The 19,245-nt window shown below is 51.3% G+C and overlaps 1 protein-coding gene across 1 annotated transcript in view; it reads left to right on the top strand.

The window, feature by feature from the left end:
- Nucleotides 1–18,212, top strand: part of LOC119957677 (tyrosinase-like) — a 93,105-nt gene extending 74,893 nt beyond the window's left edge. The window contains exon 4 of the mRNA XM_038785753.1: nt 18,029–18,212. Coding sequence (XP_038641681.1) covers nt 18,029–18,212 — 184 coding nt within the window. The remainder of the gene's footprint in view (nt 1–18,028) is intronic.
- Nucleotides 18,213–19,245: the final 1,033 nt, after the last annotated feature.

Raw genomic sequence — 19,245 nt, 5'->3', positions numbered from 1 at the left:
GGATAAGAGTGGTCCTAGGGTGAATATGCTAAATTGGGGGAAGGCTAATTATAACAATATTAGGCTGGAACTGAAGAACCTAGATTGGGGGAGGATGTTTGAGGGTAAATCAACATCTGACATGTGGGAGGCTTTCAAATGTCAGTTGAAGGGAATTCAGGACCGGCATGTTCCTGTGAAGAAAAAGGATAAGTACGGTGAATTTCAGGAACCTTGGATAACGAGAGATATTGTGGCCTCGTCAAAAAGAAAAAGGAGGCATTTGTCAGGAATAGAAGGCTGGGAACAGACGAAGCCTGTGCGGAATATAAGGAAAGAAGGAAGGAACTTAAGCATGAAGTCAGGAGGGCTAAAAGGGGTCATGAAAAGTCATTGAAAATAGAGTTAAGGAAAATCCCAAGGCTTTTCAGACGTACATAAAAAGCAAGAGGGTAGCCAGGGAAAGGGTCGGCCCACTGAAGGACAGGGGAGGGAATCTATGTGTGGAGCCAGACGAAACGGGTGAGGTACTAAATGAATAGGTTCCACCAGTATTTACCAAAGGGATGGAATTGGTGGATGTTGAGTCTGGAGCAGTGTGTGTAGATAGCCTGGGTCACATTGTCTTGAAAAATATTAAGATGAATAAGTCCCTGGGTCCTGATGGGATGAACCTCAGAATACAAAAGGAGGCAAGAGAAGAAATTGCTGAAACCTTGACAGAAATCTTTGGTGAAATCACTATCTTCAGGTGATGTCCCAGAGGACTGGAGAATAGCCAATGCTGTTCCTTTGTTTAAGAAGGGTAGGAAGGATAATCCAGGGAACTACAGGCCCGTGAGCCTTATGTGCATGGTGGGGAACTCACTGGAGAAACAGGATCTACTCCCATTTCGAAGCAAGTGGTCGTATTAGCGAGACATGTTTGTTTCAAACACTAGCTTTCAGAGCACTGCTCCTTCCTCAGGTGAACGCAGTTCTCCAAAAGCTAGTGTTTGAAACAAACATAGAACATAGAACAGTACAGCACAGAACAGGCCCTTCGGCCCTCGATGTTGTGCCAAGCAATGATCACCCCACTTAAACCCACGTAACCCGTATACCCGTAACCCAACAATCCCCCCATTAACCTTACACTACGGGCAATTTTAGCATGGCCAATCCACCTAACCCGCACATCTTTGGACTGTGGGAGGAAACCGGAGCACCCGGAGGAAACCCATGCACACACGGGGAGGACGTGCAGACTCCACACAGACAGTGACCCAGCTAGGAATCGAACCTGGGACCCTGGAGCTGTGAAGCATTGATGCTAACCACCATGCTACCGTGAGGCCCCGAGGCACCGTGAGGACCCATGTTGGACTTTAACCTGGTGTTGTAAGACTTTTTACTGTGCTCACCCCAGCCTAACGCCGGCATCGCTACATCATGTATTAGCGAGAAGCAGCATGGTTTCGTGAAGGGGAGGCCGTGTCTCACTAACTTGATAGAGTTTTTCGAAAGGCCATCTGATTGATGCAGGTAGGGCTTCATAAAGGGCAGGTCGTGCCTAGCTAATTTAGTATAGTGTTTTGAGGACATTACAAGTGAGGTAGATAACGGGGAGCCAATGGATGTGGTATCTCTGGATTTCCAGAAAGCCTTTGACAAGGTACCACACAAAAGGTTGCCGCATCAGATAAAGATGCATGGCATTAAGGGTAAAGTAGTAGCATGGATAGAACAAAGAACAAAGAAAATTACAGCACAGGAACAGGCCCTTCGGCCCTCCCAGCCTGCGCCGATCCAGATCCTTTATCTAAACCTGTCTCCTATTTTCCAAGGTCTACTTCCCTCTGTTGCCGCCTGTTCATATACCTGTCTAGATGCTTCTTAAATGATGCTATCGTGCCCGCCTCTACCATCTCCGCTGGCAAAGCGTTCCAGGCACCCACCACCTTCTGCGTAAAAAACTTTCCATGCACATCTCCCTTAAACTTTCCCCCTCTCACCTTGAAATTGTGACCCCTTGTAACTAAAGAGAACAAAATAAGAGGATTGGTTAATTAATAGAAAGCAAAGAGTGGGGATTAATGGGTGTTTCTCTGGTTGGCAATCAGTAGCTAGTGGTGTCCCTCAGGGATCCGTGTTGGGCCCACAATTGTTCACAATTTACATAGATGATTTGGAGTTGGGGACCAAGGGCAATGTGTCCAAGTTTGCAGACGACACTAAGATGAGTGGTAAAGCCAAAAGTGCAGAGGATACTGGAAGTCTGCAGAGGGATTTGGATAGGCTAAGTGAATGGGCTAGGGTCTGCCAGATGGAATACAATGTTGACAAATGTGAGGTTATCCATTTTGGTAGGAATAACAATAAAAGGGGCAGCACAGGTGGAGAATGTAGTCAATAAGGCATATGGCATGCTTGCCTTCATTGACCGGGGCACAGAAGATTTTAGTTTAGATGGGCAGCATGGTCGGTGCAGGTTTGGAGGGCAGATGGGACTGTTCCTGTGCTGTACCTTTCTTTGTTCTTTATTCTTTTTTAGCTCCTCACTCATTGTCTTTGTAGTTACCCTTATTTAATTGTAATACTGTTACATCTGATTGCAGCTTCTCCCTCTCAAACTGCAGGGTAAATTCTATCATATTGTTGTCACTGCTCCCTAAGGGTTCCTTCACCTTAAGTTCCCTAATAAAGTCTGCCTCATTGCACATCACCAAATCCAGAATTGCCTGTTCCCGAGTTGGCTCTGTCACAAGCTGCTCCAAAAAAAATCTTAGACACTCCACAAATTCCTTTTCTTGGGATCCACTACCAACCTGTTTCTCCCAGTCCACCTGCATGTTGAAGTCCCCCATGATTATTGTAATATTGGATTTTTACATTCCTTTTCTATCTCCTGATTTATTTTCTGCCCCTCATCCTGACTACTGCGAGGGGCCTGTACATAACTCCCATCAGGGCCGTTTTACCATTGCGATTCCTCAACTCGCCCCACAGAGATTCTCGGCCTTCTGATCCTATATCTCTTCTTTCTATCGATTTAACTTCATTCCTTACTAACAATGCAACCCCGCCCCCTTTGCCCATCTGCCTGTCCTTTCGATAGGACATGTATCCTTGGATGTTTCGTACCAGCCAATTTCAATGTGTGCAACACGTTCATACACGTTCGGTATACATTTAGGTACAACACCCTCAATCCTGCATTGGCCACCTCCCTTTTCACACTCTCCTCAGTGGCTGTATCCTGTACTGTGGCCCTTCTTAATTTTTGACAATGGCTTCACTGCCTTACACTTGCCATCTTACTGCTTTTTGGTTCTGGCCCTGTTTTTCTTCCCTCCAACTTCCTGCATCGGTACACATCCCCTTGCCAAATTAGTTTAAACCCTCCCCAACAGCACAAGCAAACATTAGGACATTGGGGCGAGTCCTGCCCAGGTGCAGACCGTCCAGTTTGTACTGGTCCCACCTCCCCCAGAACTGGTTCCAATGCCCCATAAATTTAAATCCCTCCCTCTTGCACCATCTCTCGAACCACGCATTCATCCTATCTGTCCTGACATTCCTACTGGAACTTCTAATGGCCTCTCGTGGTAGTGTTACAGCTAAATGTTGTGATTAACCCTTTAGTTACATGTCTGTCTACACATCATTACATCTCTCTCTCTGATGCAAACTCCAAACACACTGTGTGTCCCTTTCCCTGTCCCTCTCTCTGTCCCTCCTCTCTATCTCTGACAGTCACTCGCTCTGCCTCCCACTCCCTTTCCCTCCCTCTGTCCCTCTCTCGCTCTCTCTCTCTCTGACACACACTCACTATGACTCCCACTCCCTTTCCCTCTCTCTGTCCCTCTCTCTCTCTCTGACAGACACACACTCTGACTCCCACTATCTCTCCCTCTCTCTGTCCCTCTCTCTCTCTCTGACAGACACACACTCTGACTCCCACTATCTCTCCCTCTCTCTGTCCCTCTCTCTCTCTCTGACAGACACACACTCTGACTCCCACTATCTCTCCCTTTCTCTGTCTCTCTCTCTCTCTCTGACAGACACACACTCTGACTCCCACTCCCTTTCCCTCTCTCTGTCCCTCTCTCTCTCTCTGACAGACACACACTCTGACTCCCACTATCTCTCCCTCTCTCTGTCCCTCTCTCTCTCTGACAGACACACACTCTGACTCCCACTCCCTTTCCCTCTCTCTGTCCCTCTCTCTCTCTCTGACAGACACACACTCTGACTCCCACTATCTCTCCCTCTCTCTGTCCCTCTCTCTCTCTCTCTCTCTCTGACAGACACACACTCTGACTCCCACTATCTCTCCCTCTCTCTGTCCCTCTCTCTCTCTCTCTCTCTCTGACAGACACACACTCTGACTCCCACTATCTCTCCCTCTCTCTGTCCCTCTCTCTCTCTCTCTCTCTGACAGACACACACTCTGACTCCCACTATCTCTCCCTCTCTCTGTCCCTCTCTCTCTCTCTCTCTCTCTGACAGACACACACTCTGACTCCCACTCCCTTTCCCTCTCTCTGTCCCTCTCTCTCTCTCTGACAGACACACACTCTGACTCCCACTATCTCTCCCTCCCTCTGTCCCTCTCTCTCTCTCTCTCTCTCTGACAGACACACACTCTGACTCCCACTCCCTTTCCCTCCCTCTGTCCCTCTCTCGCTCTCTCTCTCTCTGACAGACACACACTCTGACTCCCACTATCTCTCCCTCTCTCTGTCTCTCTCTCTCTCTCTGACAGACACACACTCTGACTCCCACTATCTCTCCCTCTCTCTGTCCCTCTCTCTCTCTCTGACAGACACACACTCTGACTCCCACTCCCTTTCCCTCTCTCTGTCCCTCTCTCTCTCTCTGACAGACACACACTCTGATTCCCACTATCTCTCCCTTTCTCTGTCCCTCTCTCTCTCTCTGACAGACACACACTCTGACTCCCACTCCCTTTCCCTCTCTCTGTCCCTCTCTCTCTCTCTCTGACAGACACACACTCTGACTCCCACTATCTCTCTCTCTGTCTCTCTCTCTCTCTCTGACAGACACACACTCTGACTCCCACTCCCTTTCCCTCTCTCTGTCCCTCTCTCTCTCTCTGACAGACACACACTCTGACTCCCACTATCTCTCTCTCTGTCTCTCTCTCTCTCTCTGACAGACACACACTCTGACTCCCACTCCCTTTCCCTCTCTCTGTCCCTCTCTCTCTCTGACAGACACACACTCTGACTCCCACTATATCTCCCTCTCTCTGTCCCTCACTCTCTCTCTGTCGCTCTTATACTCTCTTTCTCTTTTATACTCACTTTGTATCCCACTCCCCCTCTCTCTCTCTGTCCCTCTCTCTGACACACTCACTCTGCGTGCACTTTGTGCCTGCGTGGACAAGCTGGCAGAGGTGTTCACGGACATCTTCACCCTCTCCCTACTCTACTCTGAGGTCCCCACCTGCTTCAAGAAGACCACCATCATACCGGTATCAAGGAAGAACCAGGTAACGTGCCTCAATGACTACCGCACGGTGGCCCTGACGTCAGTAGTAATGAAGTGCTTCGAGAGGTTGGTCATGAAGCGCATCACCTCCATATTCCCAGAACGCCTTCATCCACTGCAATACGCAATCCGCCATTACCGGTCCACAGCAGACGCCATTTCTCTGGCCCTACACTCATCCCTAGAGCATCTCGACAACAAGGACTCCGACATCAGACTCCTACTTATTGACTACAGCTCCGCCTTCAACACCATAATCCAAGCCAAGCTCATATCAAAGCTCCAAAACCTAGGACTTGGCTCCTCCCTCTGCAACCGGATCCTCGACTTTCTAACCCACAGACCACAATCAGTAAGAATGAACAACGACACCTCCTCCACAAAAGTCCTCAATACCGGTGCCCCGCAAGGCTGCGTACTTAGCCCCCTACTCTACTTCCCGTCCCAACACAGCTACATGGCAAAACTTGCTGCCAACTCCATCTACAATTTTGCTGGTAGTACGACCAAAGTGGGCCGGATCTCGAATACTGACAAGTCAGAATACAGGAGGGAATATAAGAACAGAAGAACTAGGAGCAGGAGTAGGCCATCTGGCCCCTCGAGCCTGCTCCACCCTTCAATGAGATCATGGCTGATCTTTTGTGGACTCAGCTCCACTTTCCGGCCCGAACACCATGGGAGATAGAGAACCTAGTGGAGTGGTGCAGCGACAACAATCTCTCCCTCAATGCCGGCAAAACTAAAGAACTGATCATTGACTTCAGGAAGCAAAGTACTGTACACACCCCTGTCAGCATCAACGGAGCCGAGGTGGAGATGGTGAGCAGTTTCAAATTCCTAGGGGTGCACATCACCAAAAATCTGTCCTGGTCAACTCACGTCGACGCTATCACCAAGAAAGCACAACAGCGCCTATACTTCCTCAGGAAACTAAGGAAATTCGGCATGTCCACATTAACCCTTACCAACTTTTACAGATGCACCATAGAAAGCATCCTATCTGGCTGCATCACAGCCTGGTATGGCAACTGCTCGGCCCAGGACCGCAAGGAACTTCAGAGAGTCGTGAATACCGCCCAGTCCATCACACGAACCTGCCTCCCATCCATGGACTCCGTCTACACCTTCCGCTGCCGGGGGAAAGTGGGCAGCATAATCAAGGACCCCTCCCACCCGGCTTACTCACTCTTCTAACTTCTTCCATCGGGCAGGAGATACAGAAGTCTGAGAACACGCACCAACAGACTCAAAAACCGCTTCTTCCCCACCGTCACCAGACTCCTAAATTACCCTCTTATTGACTGACCTCATTAACACGCCACCCTGTATGCTTCATCCCATGCCAATGCTTATGTAGTTACATTGTTTATGTTGTGTTGCCCTATAATTTATTTTCTTTTATTCCCTTTTCTTCCCATGTACTTGATGATCTGTTGAGCTGCTCGCAGAAAAATACTTTTCACTGTACCACGGTACATGTGACAATAAACAAATCCAAATTCCTCTCCTTCTCTCTGTCCCTCTCTCTCTCTGACACACACTCACTCTGAATCCATCCCTCTCCCTTTCGCTGTCCCTCCTCTCTCTCTCTGACACTCACTCATTCTGATTCACACTCCCCCTCCCTCTCGCTGACGCTCCTCTCTCTCTCTGACACACACTGACTCTGCGTCCATGATGCACTATCAAGTACGGCGAGTCGAGAGTAGAGAGTAATCGAGGCTTTATTACTCAGAGCTGTGGAGCCTCCTGCAGCTGCTGCCGAAATGGCTGCAGCTCGGTGAGCACACACATTTATACTCCACCTATTGGGCGGAGCCAGCAGGCAGAGATCTACCCCTGTACCTATAGTACAAGGGCCTTACCGTAATACAACTCATATGCGGTATATACAATACAACAGTGGTGACTACCACAGTCACCCCTTGTTAAAAAAAGAGTCCAGCGGTGGTGGTGGAATGCTATTTACATGCAGGTGTTTAACCTTTTAGGAAAAGTTTACAAATTCAGACGATCGGGCGCCTTTATCCGTCGTTGCGAGTGCCGCAGTCTCGGTGGCGATTCAGGCATCGGTTCGATCATCGGTGACTCCGTGAGTGTGTCGACCTCATCTTCTTCCCTGGCTGGGACCAAGGGAAGGACGGATCGTCCTGGTGCGGGGCTGTGGTGAGATGCGCTGGGGGGGGGAGGATGGCGCCGGGACGGGACGGGACGTGGGGGGGGGGGGGGGGGTGTGGGGACCCGGCTGGCGCCAGGTGCTTGAGGTAGACTGTGTCTTTGGCGGCCGATGGGGTACGCTACGTAAGCGTACTGTGGGTTCGCGTGGAGTAGCTGTAACCTCTCAACCAACGGGTCCGCCTTGTGCAGCCGCACGTGCTTGCGGAGGAGAATGAGTCCTGGAGCTGCCAGCCATGTCGGGAGCGAAACTCCGGAGGTGGACTTCCTGGGGAAGGCAAGGAGACATTCATGGGGTGTGTCGTTAGTTGCGGTGCAAAGGAGCGACTGAATGGAGTGAAGGGCGTCGGGGGGGTAACCTCCTGACAGCGGGAGGCCGGAAGATTTCTGAACTGTAGGGCCAGCAGAATGGCCTTCCAGACCGTCCCGTTCTCCCTCTCCACCTGCCCGTTTCCCCGGGGGCTGTAGCTGGTCGTCCTGCTTGAGGCAATGCCCTTGCTGAGCAGGAATTGACGCAGCTCATCGCTCATGAATGAGGATCCCCTGTCACTGTGGACGTAGGCAGGGAAACCGAACAGGGCGAAGATGGTGTTGAGGGCCTTGATGACGGAATCTTGAATATTTGTCGACCACATTAAGAAAGTACGTGTAAGGGTCGGAGGAAGGGAGTCCACGCTGAGGCGTTCAAAGGGACGGGAGGCCTTCACCAGGTGCGCCCGGTCTGGCCGGTAGAAGGGCGGTTTGTACTCCGCACAGACCCGGCAGTCTCTGGTGACAGCCCTGACTTCCGCAATGGAGTAGAGTAGGTTGCTGGCCTTTATGAAGTGATGGAAATGGGTGACCCCTGGGTGACAGAGATCGTCATGCAGGGTCCGGAGTTGGTCCACTTGTGCGCTGGCACACGTACGTCGGGATAGGACATCGGGGGGCTCGGTGAGCTTCCCCCCGGGGGCCGTACAAAATCTCGTAATTGTAGGTGGAGAGCTCGATCCTCCACTTCAAGATTTTATCGTTTTTGATCTTACCCCGCTGTCTGTTATTGATCATGAAGGCAACCGACCATTGGTCAATGAGGAGAGTGAATCTCCTGCCAGCCAGGTAATGTCTCCAGTGCCGCACAGCTTCAACGATGGCTTGGGCCTCCTTTTCGATGGAGGAGTGCCGAATTTCGGAGGCATGGTGGGTGCGGGAAAAGAGTGCCACGGGCTTGCCTGCCTGGCTGGGGTTAGGTACGTTTTGGCGCAGCCATTTGGGCGCGGCCGTTGTGGCGCGGCCGTTTTGGCGCCAGCCATTTGGGCGCGGCCGTTTTGGCGCCGTCTGTTTTGGTGCCGGACGTTTTGGCGCCGGACGTTTTAGCCATATTAACATTTCTTTATTTGTAAATTAGCCTCAGTTGAGTTGGCTGCTGGTGCGGGTCCGCTGTCACAAGTGTTTCGTTCTAGGGTAGCATGGTGGTTAGCATAAATGCTTAACAGCTCCAGGGTCCCAGGTTCGATTCCCGGCTGGATCACTGTCTGTGCGGAGTCTGCACGTCCTCCCCCTGTGTGTGTGGGTTTCCTCCGGGTGCTCTGGTTTCCTCCCACAGTCCAAAGATGTGCGGGTTAGGTGGATTGGCCATGCTAAATTGTCCGTAGTGTCCTAATTAAAGTAACCATGATGTGGAGATGCCGGCGTTGGACTGGGGTGAGCACAGTAAGAAGTCTTACAACACCAGGTTAAAGTCCAACAGGTTTGTTTCAAACACGAGCTTTCGGAGCACGGCTCCTTCTTCAGGTGCATGGAAAGGCTTGTTCCAGAAATGTTTATATAGACACAGTCAGAGATGCCCCGGAATGCGAGCACCTGCAGGCAATCAAATCATCAAAGATGCAGAGAGAGAGGTAACTCCAGGTTAAAGAGGTGTGAATTGTCCCAAGCCAGTTCAGTCGGTAGGCCTCTGCAAGTCCAGGCTTGTTGGTGGGGGCCGAATGTAATGCGACATGAATCCCAGATCCCGGTTGAGTCCGCATTCATGCGTGCGGAACTTAGCTATAAGTTTTTGCTCAGCAATTTTGCGTTGTCGCGTCTCCTGAAGGCCTCCTTGTAGAATGCTGACCCGGAGATCAGAGGCTGAATGTCCTTGACTGCTGAAGTGTTCCCCAACTGGAAGGGAACAGTCCTGCCTGTTGATAGTCGCACGATGCCCGTTTATTCGTTGTCGCAGTGTCTGCATGGTCTCGCCAATGTACCACGCTTCGGGACATCCTTTCCTGCAGCGTATGAGGTAGACTACATTGGTCGAGTTGCACGAGTATGCGCCGCGTACCTGGTGGGTGGTGTTTCCACGTGTAATGGTGATGTCCATGTCGATGATCTGGCATGTCTTGCAGAGATTACCCTGGCAGGGTTTTGTGGTGTTGTGGTTGCTGTTCTGAAGGCTGGGTAATTTGCTGCAAACAATGGTTTGTTTGAGGTTGCGCGGTTGTTTGAAGGCCAGTAGTGGGGGTGTGGGGATGACCTTGGCAAGATGTCCATCCTCGCTGATGATGTGTTGGAGGCTGCGAAGAAGATGTCGTAGTTTCTCCGCCCCAGGAAAGTACTGGACGACGAAGGGTACTCTGTCAGTGGTGTCCCGTGTTTGTCTTCTGAGGAGGTCGGTGCGGTTTTTTGCTGTGGCGCGGTGGAACTGTCGATCAATGAGTCGAGCGCCATATCCCGTTCGTACGAGGGCATCTTTCAGCATCTGTAGGTGTCTGTTGCGCTCCTCCTTGTCTGAGCAGATCCTGTGTATACGGAGGGCTTGTCCATAGGGGATGGCTTCTTTAATGTGTTTCGGGTGAAAGCTGGAGAAGTGGAGCATCGTGAGATTATCTGTGGGCTTGCGGTAAAGCGAGGTGCTGAGGTGACCGTCCTTGATGGAGACGAGTGTGTCCAAGAATGGAACTGAATTTGGAGAATAGTCCATGGTGAGTTTGATGGTGGGATGGAACTTATTGATGTCATCGTGTAGTCGTTTCAGTGATGTCTCGCCGTGGGTCCAAAGGAAAAAAAAATGTCATCGATGTATCTGGTGTATAGCATCGGTTGAAAGTCCTGTGTGGTGAGGAAGTCCTGTTCAAACTTGTGCATGAAGATGTTGGCATATTGAGGTGCAAATTTGGTCCCCATGGCTGTTCCGTGCGTCTGGATGAAGAATTTGTTGTCGAAGGTGAAGACGTTGTGGTCTAGAATGAAACGGATGAGTTGCAGAATTGCGTCTGGAGATTGGCAGTTGTCGGTGTTGAGGACTGAGGCTGTTGCAGCAATGCCGTCGTCATGGGGGATGCTGGTGTAGAGTGCCGAGACATCCATTGTGACGAGGAATGTTCCTGGTTCAACTGGTCCATGGGTGCTGAGTTTCTGTAGGAAGTCCGTCGTGTCGCGACAGAAGCTGGGTGTACCTTGTACGATGGGTTTCAAGATGCCCTCGATGTGGCCAGAGAGGTTCTCACACAGGGTCCCATTGCCTGAAACGATAGGACGGCCTGGTGTGTTGGCCTTGTGTATTTTCGGGAGGCAGTAGAGATCTCCAATGCGGGGATTACGTGGGATGAGAGCACGTAGGGTGTTCTGAAGGTCTGGATCTAAGGTCTTGATCAGTCTGCTGAGTTGGCGGATGTGTTCCTTGGTTGGATCTGCGGGTAACTGCCTGTAGTGTTCCTGGTTGTCGAGTTGTCGGTATACTTCTTTGCAGTAGTCTGTTCTGTTCAGTATGACGGTGGCCCCTCCTTTGTCTGCTGGTTTGATGACGATGTTGCGGTTGGTCTTGAGAGTGCGGATGGCGTTGCGTTGTGCTTGGGTGACGTTTGAGGCTGCCTTGTGATTGCGAGTGATGAATCTGGCATTGACACGACTTCTGACGGCTTGAGCATACATGTCAAGTCTAGGGCAGCGGCCTTCCGGAGGGGTCCAATTTGACTCTTTCCTTTTCGGTTGCTGCACTGCAGATCTCGCGGTCTGCTGTTCCGGTTCATTGGTCGTGTCCCTGGGTTCGCTGTCGGCCTCTTGGGGTCTGTGGAAGAATTCCCGGACCAGGTACGCGGCGCATACTCGTGCGACTCGACCAATGTAGTCTACCTCATACGCTGCAGGAAAGGATGTCCCGAAGCGTGGTACATTGGCGAGACCATGCAGACACTGCGACAACGAATAAACGGGCATCGTGCGACTATCAACAGGCAGGACTGTTCCCTTCCAGTTGGGGAACACTTCAGCAGTCAAGGACATTCAGCCTCTGATCTCCGGGTCAGCATTCTACAAGGAGGCCTTCAGGAGACGCGACAACGCAAAATTGCTGAGCAAAAACTTATAGCTAAGTTCCGCACGCATGAATGCGGACTCAACCGGGATCTGGGATTCATGTCGCATTACATTCGGCCCCCACCAACAAGCCTGGACTTGCAGAGGCCTACCGACTGAACTGGCTTGGGACAATTCACACCTCTTTAACCTGGAGTTACCTCTCTCTCTGCATCTTTGATGATTTGATTGCCTGCAGGTGCTCGCATTCTGGGGCATCTCTGACTGTGTCTATATAAACATTTCTGGAACAAGCCTTTCCATTCACCTGAAGAAGGAGCCGTGCTCCGAAAGCTCGTGTTTGAAACAAACCTGTTGGACTTTAACCTGGTGTTGTAAGACTTCTTACTAATTAAAGTAAGGTTAAGGGTGGGGTTGTTGGGTTACGGGTATAGGGTGGATACGTGGGTTTGAGTAGGGTGATCATGGCTCGGCACAACATTGAGGGCCGAAGGGCCTGTTCTGTGCTGTACTGTTCTATGTTCTATGTTCTATCACCATCTTTTTATATATTTTGTAACTAAACCAATTCGCATACCCATATGATGGCTGAGGAAGTATCAACGAAACGTGGTAAAGAAAAATTTGTTCATAACGGATTCCTTTACGTCTTTGACAAAACAAGCAAAGGTGACAGCGAAGTGAAATTTTGGCGTTGTGAGCAAAGAAACCGGTGCAAAGCACGGCTCCATACTAAAGCTGCAAACGTGGTGAGGCAGCTGAACAGCCATTCGCATGATGCTTCTGCTGCACTAGTAGAGGTTGCACTCGTGAAAACTTGGCATGCATCATCCCACCATATGGAAACTAATTGATGGCCTGCGTAAAGTACAGAAAGGTAGAGATGCATATTATGAAAGGTTACTAGCCGGCCATGAACCGCCACAAAAACTAAAAAAGTATAGAGATGCAGATAAAAGAATACATGAAACTGTTCTTAAATTTGAAAACATGGATGCTATCGAGTACTTGAGGAGCCTTGCTCATAATTACCAAATGAACTAAACTAAATGAACTAATTTAAGGTTTTTAACTAAATGAACTAATTTAAGGATTTTAATTTACAATAAAGTTAGTTTAAAAACTTTTTAAAGCTCATCTTTTAATTTACAGTTTTAAGCTTGCTTTTAAGTCCTTCCTTCGAATGATACTGAATCTTGCAACAATTTACTTGCAACAATTTACGAGCCACAAAAACTAAAAAAAATTCTGTCGTCTGCGCCCAAACGGCCGCGCCAAATTGGCTGCGCCCAATTGACCCATGGCGCCCAAACGGCTGCGTCCAAACGGCCGCGCCAAAACGGCAGCGCCCAATTGTCCCATACCGGCCTGGCTGAGGGTGGCGGCCATCGCTCTCGACTTGGAAGGGGAGAGTCTTGTCGACCGCGTGCACCATGGCCTTGGCGATGTCGGCCTTGATACGGTTGAAGGCCTGGTGAGCCTCGGCCATCAGTGGGAAAATGGTGGAGTGGATGAGTGGGCGGGCCTTGTCCGCATAGTTAGGGACCCACTGGGCGTAGTATGAGAAGAACCCCAGCCATCGTTTGAGGGCATTGGGGCAGTGGGGGAGGGGGAGTTCCATGAGGGGGCGCATGCGATCGGGGTCGGGCTCTAGAACTCCCTTTTGAACTACATAGCCGAGGATGGCTAAGCGGTTCGTGCTGAACACGCACCTGCTTGTTGTAGGTTAGGTTGAGGAGTTTGGCAGTGTTTAGGAATTTGGAAAGGTTAGTGTCGTGGTCCTGCTGGTCGTGGCCGCAGATGGTGACATAAGAACATAAGAACATAAGAACTAAGAGCAGGAGTAGGCCATCTGGCCCCTCGAGCCTGCTCCGCCATTCAATTAGATCATGGCTGATCTTTTGTGGACTCAGCTCCACTTTCCGGCCCGAACACCATAACCCTTAATCCCTTTATTCTTCAAAAAACTATCTATCTTTACCTTAAAAACATGTAATGAAGGAGCCTCAACTGCTTCACTGGGCAAGGAATTCCATTGATACGTTGCCCAGGGAAGGGAAGGTGGCCCGTAGTCCGTACCGGTCAACTGGTTGGAAGACCGAGACCCCGTTAGTGACGCCAAAGGAAGTGGTAAAGGCGGCCATTCGCTTCAAATGCGGTGTACGGGCGAATGGTGGTAGGCACATTTCAGGTCCACTGTCGAGAAGACCCGGTACTGTGCAATCTGATTGAGCAGATCAGATATGCATGGGAGGGGATACGCATCGAGTTGCGTGTACCGATTGGTGGTCTGACTGTAGTCAACTACCATCCTGTTTTTCTCCCCATTTTTCACAACTGCCACTTGGGCTCTCTAGGGGCTGTTGCTGGCCTCGATGAATCCTTCCCGCAGCAGCTGCTGGGCCTCAGACTTGATGAAGGTCCTGTCCTGGGCACTGTACCATCTTCTCCTGGTGGTGACGGGTTTGCAATCTGGGGTGAGGTTGCAAACAGAGAAGGCAGGTTGACCTTCAGGGTCATGTGATCGCAGACAGTAAGGGGTGGTAGGGGCTCGCCAAATTTCAGGCTTAGGCTCTGGAGGTTGCACTGGAAGTCCAGGCTAAGTAGCAAGGCAGCGCAGGGGTTTGGGAGGACGCAGAGCCGGAAGCCGCTGAACTCTACGCCCTGGATGTTGAGCGTGACGATGCAGTACCCCCGGATCGCCATGGAGTGGGATCTGCAGGCCAGGGAGATTCTCTGATTAGTGGGGTGTACCGTGAGGGAGCAGCATCTTACTGTATTGGGGTGGATGAAGCTCTCAGTGCTCCCAGAGTCCAGAAGGCAGGATATCTGATGCCCGTTGACCTTCACTGTCGTTGACGTGGTCGCGAGGTTGTGCGGTCTGGACTGGTTGATCGTGGTGATGGAGGCGAGATGCGGTTAGTCGGCAGCGGTTGCAGGCGATGAGCGGCCTGATGAGGTGCCCTACGAGCAGGGGTCCTGACTAAGCGAAGATGGCTACGCCCACGGGTCGCACGTGCAGGGTGCGGGGACAATAGTGGTGATTGAGCGGGCCTGGCACACAGCAGAGAAATTTCCTTTTTTCCACAGGTCTTGCAGAGCGCGCTCCACGCCAGACAGCGCAGCTGGGGGTGTTTTGTCTGTCCGCAGAAGTAGCACTTGGGTCCCCCGGAGTTGGTTGGCTGCCGTGCAGTGCAGGCCTGGGGTTGGCTGGGGGCAGTTGCCGAAGGGGTCCACGATGGGGTATTCGCTGGCGGAGTCCACGATGCACCGGAGGGGTGGGCCGTGCGGTCGGGGGCATACGCCTGTACATTGCGTGAAGCGACTGTGAGTGAGATCGGTAGTTTCTTGGTCGCCGCGAGGTCGAGGGTCGCCCCTTCAAAGAGACACTGGCGAATATAGTTGGACCCTATGCCCGTAATGAACCCGTCTCTAAATAGCAGGTCAGAATGTTCAGCGGCCGAAACGGCCTGGCAATCGCAGTTTCTCACAAGCAGTTGCAGGGCACACCAGAAATCTTCCACAGACTCACCGGGGAGTTAATTCCGCGTGGACAGGAGGTGCCTGCCATAGAGTTTGTTGGTCTACTGAGCATAGTTCTCCTTCAGTAGTGCCATGGCCTCAACGTAGATAGGTGCATCCCGGATGAGGGGAACGATATCGGAGCTCCGCCGAATGTAAAGGATCTGGAGCCTCTGTGCCTCTGAGGTTGGTTCTATCGCAGATCCGATGTATGCTTCAAAGCAAGCCAGCCAGTGGCCGAAGGCCGATGTGGCGTTGTCTGCTTGAGGGTGCAGCTGCAGCCGATCTGGCTTGATGCGGAGATCCAATCTCTGCATAATAAATTGATGGACGATCATTTACGACGAGACGAGAGTAGAGAGTAATCGAGGCTTTATTACGCAGAGATGTGGAGCCTCCTACAACTGCTGCCGAAATGGCTGCAGCTCGGTGAGCACACACATTTATACTCCGCCTATTGGGCGGAGCCAGCAGGCAGGGATCTACCCCCGTACCTGTACTACAGGGCCTGACCATAATACTCCTCATATGCGATATATACAACACAACTGTGGTGACTACCACGGTCCCACTCCTCTCTCTCTCTCTCTGTCCCCCTCTCTCTCTGACACACACTCACTCTGTGTCCCACTCCCTCTCCGGCTCTGTGCCCCTCCTCTCTCTCTCTCTCTGACATACGGTAACACAGTGGTGAGCACTGTTGCTTTAAAGCTCCACGGTCCCAGGTTCAATACCCGGCTTGGGTCCCTGTCTGTGCGGAGTCTGCACGTTCACCCCCTGTCTGCGTGGGTTTCCTCCGGGTGCTCCAGTTTCCTACCATAATTCCCGAAAGACATGCTGTTCCTAAATTTGGACATTCTGAATTATCCTTCTGTGTCACAGAACAGGAGCCGGGAATTGGCGACTAGGTGTTTTAACAGTAACTTCATTGTAGTGTTAATTCAATGTAGAGTAGTGTGCCTACTTGTGGCAATAATGGTTATTGTTATTATTATCACACACTCATTCTGCCTCCCACTCCCTCTCCCTCTCTCTGTCCCTCCTCTCTCTCTCACTCATTCTGCCTCCCACTCCCTCTCCCTCTCTCTGTCCCTCCTCTCCCTCTCTCACTCATTCTGCCTCCCACTCCCCCTCCCTCTCTCTGTCCCTCCTCTCCCTCTGATACACACTCATTCTGTGCCCCATTCCTTTTCCCTCCCTCTGTCCCTCCTCTCTCTCTCTCACAATCACTCTGCGTTCCACTCCTTCTCCCTCCCTCTGTCCCTCCTCTCTCTCTGACACACTCATTCTGTGCCCCACTCCCCCTCCCTATCTCTGTCCCTCCTCTCCCTCTGACACACACTCATTCTGTGCCCCACTCCCTCTCCCTCTCTCTGTCCCTCCTCTCCCTCTGACACACAATCATTCTGTGCCCCACTCCCTCTCCCTCCCTCTGTCCCTCCTCTCTCTCTGACACACTCATTCTGTGCCCCACTCCCTCTCCCTCTCTCTGTCCCTCCTCTCCCTCTGACACACAATCATTCTGTGCCCCACTCCCTCTCCCTCTCTCTGTCCCTCCTCTCTCTCTCACTCACTCTGCGTTCCACTCCCCCTCCCTCTCTCTGTCCCTCCTCTCCCTCTGACACACAATCATTCTGTGTCCCACTCCCTCTCCCTCTCTCTGTCCCTCCTCTCTCTCTCTCACTCACTCTGCGTCCCACTCCTACTCCCTCCCTCTGTCCCTCCTCTCTCTCTGACATTCACTCTGCCCCTCACTCCCTCTTCATCTTTCTGCCCCTCCTCTCTCTCTCTTTTTCTCAAACTCACTCTGTGTCCCACTCCATCTCCTTCCCTCTGTGACTCTCTCTCTCACACACCCTCCATTCCACCATCTACCTCTCTCTCTCTCCCTCCTGTCTCTCTCTCTCTCTCTATTTCTCACTCTCACGCTGCATCGTTCTCCCTCTCGCTATCTATGTTTCACGTCTCTCTCTCACTTCCTCTCTCTCTCTGTATTTTCCGCCCTTTTTCTCTCTGCCTTTCCCCTCTCTCTGTGCTTCTCTCTCTCTTCCCTCCTTTCTCTCACATATATGCATACTCATTCTGTGACCCACTGACTCTCCTCTCGCTGTCTATCCCTCCCCTTCACTCTCTCGCTCTGTGACCCGCTCCCTATCTCTCTCGTTTCCACCTCTCTCCCTCTCTCACTCCCTCTCTCTCCCTCTGTGTCCCTCTCTCTTTTGCTCTGTTTCTCTCCCTCTATCCATGCCTCTCTGTACCTCCTTCTCTCTCTCCCTGTCCCTCTCTCCCTCTCACTCTGACCCTCCAACCCCTGTTCTGGCTTTATGTCCCCTTTCTCTCTGTATCTATTCATCACTCTCTCTATCCCTCCCACTTTGACGCTCTGTCCCCCTCTCTCGTTCTGTTCTCCTGTCTCGCTCTGTCCCCCTCTCTTATTCTATCCTTTTGTTCTATCCCTCCCTCTCCTGCTCTCTATCTCTGTCACTTTCTCTCCTCACTCTCTCTCCCTTCCCTTCCTCTCTATCTCGCCCCCTCTCCCTGTATTACCCCCACCTTCTGAATGTTTATTGTGCAGAATCTTTGAGATGTGGCTTCGTGCCCACCCGGAGAATGCCCATGTGTACCCAACAGACCCGTTGGTGCCTCCAGGACACCGGGCTGATGACGCGATGCCCCCCTTCATCCCAGTGGCAAGGAATCAAGATTTCATGAGGAGTTCTCTGGAATTTGGTTACACTTACTCCAACATGACCATCTGAACAGACCTTTCAGCCCCGGTCATTTCTGTCAGGTCTGCCAGCCCAGTTCACCCTCTTTGGCATCTCTCAGTCTCTCTCTCTGCAGTTCCAGAGGGATATGTGAAGCAATGAAAACATTTAATTCTGGGATCAGACACGAGAATAAACTCAACTACGGCTGCTGGGATCAGAAGACGAGGAGAAACAATCATATTCCCTGGGAGAGAGTCGGGAATGACATTGACCAATTAAAAACAATTCCAGAAGTTCCTTGCAGATGCTGAGACAGACTAAACGAGCCGGCGTCTGAAGGGAGTTGTGATAATAATGACACCTCATGGAGTGGATTGATTAATGATACCCTAATCGTTTCGGAAGTGCGAGAGTATTTTGAAATACTTTTGCAGCCCATTCTCACCCCATAGCCCTGAATCATTCACAAACTAATCCCACTGCCCCACTGTATCCCCTTTGGCCTTTATCAATACCAAACTAATCCCACTATCAAACACTCTCCCCGTAACCCTGGGTCAATTATAAACTAATCCCACTGCCCCACTCTCTCCCCATAGCCCTGTATCAATCCCAAACTAATCCCACTATCCCAGGCTCTCCCCATAATCCTTTATCAATTATAAACTAATCCCACTGCCCCACTCTCTCCGCTTGCCCTGTATCAATCCCAAACTAATCTCACTGCCCCGCTCTCTCCCCATAGCCCTGCATCAATCCCCAAACTAATCCCACTGCCCCGCTCTCTCTCCATAGCCCTGTATCAATCCCCAAACTAATCCCACTGCCCCAATCTCTCCCCATAGCCCTGTATCAATCCCCAAACTAATCCCACTGCCCCGCTCTCTCCCCATAGCCCTGTATCAATCCCCAAACTAATCCCACTGTCCCCCTCCCTCCCCATAGCCCTGTATCAATCCACAAACTAATCCCACTGCCCCGCTCTCTCCCCATCGCCCTGCATCAATCCCCAAACTAGTCCCACTGCCCCGCTCTCTCCCCAAGCCCTGCATCAATCCCCAAACTAATCCCACTGTCCCAC

The sequence above is a fragment of the Scyliorhinus canicula genome, chromosome 27 (genome assembly GCF_902713615.1).
Source record: "Scyliorhinus canicula chromosome 27, sScyCan1.1, whole genome shotgun sequence".
Taxonomy (NCBI): Eukaryota; Metazoa; Chordata; class Chondrichthyes; order Carcharhiniformes; family Scyliorhinidae; genus Scyliorhinus; species Scyliorhinus canicula.
Note: the sequence above shows the minus strand (reverse complement) of the source record. Positions and strands in the feature narration are given on the sequence as shown.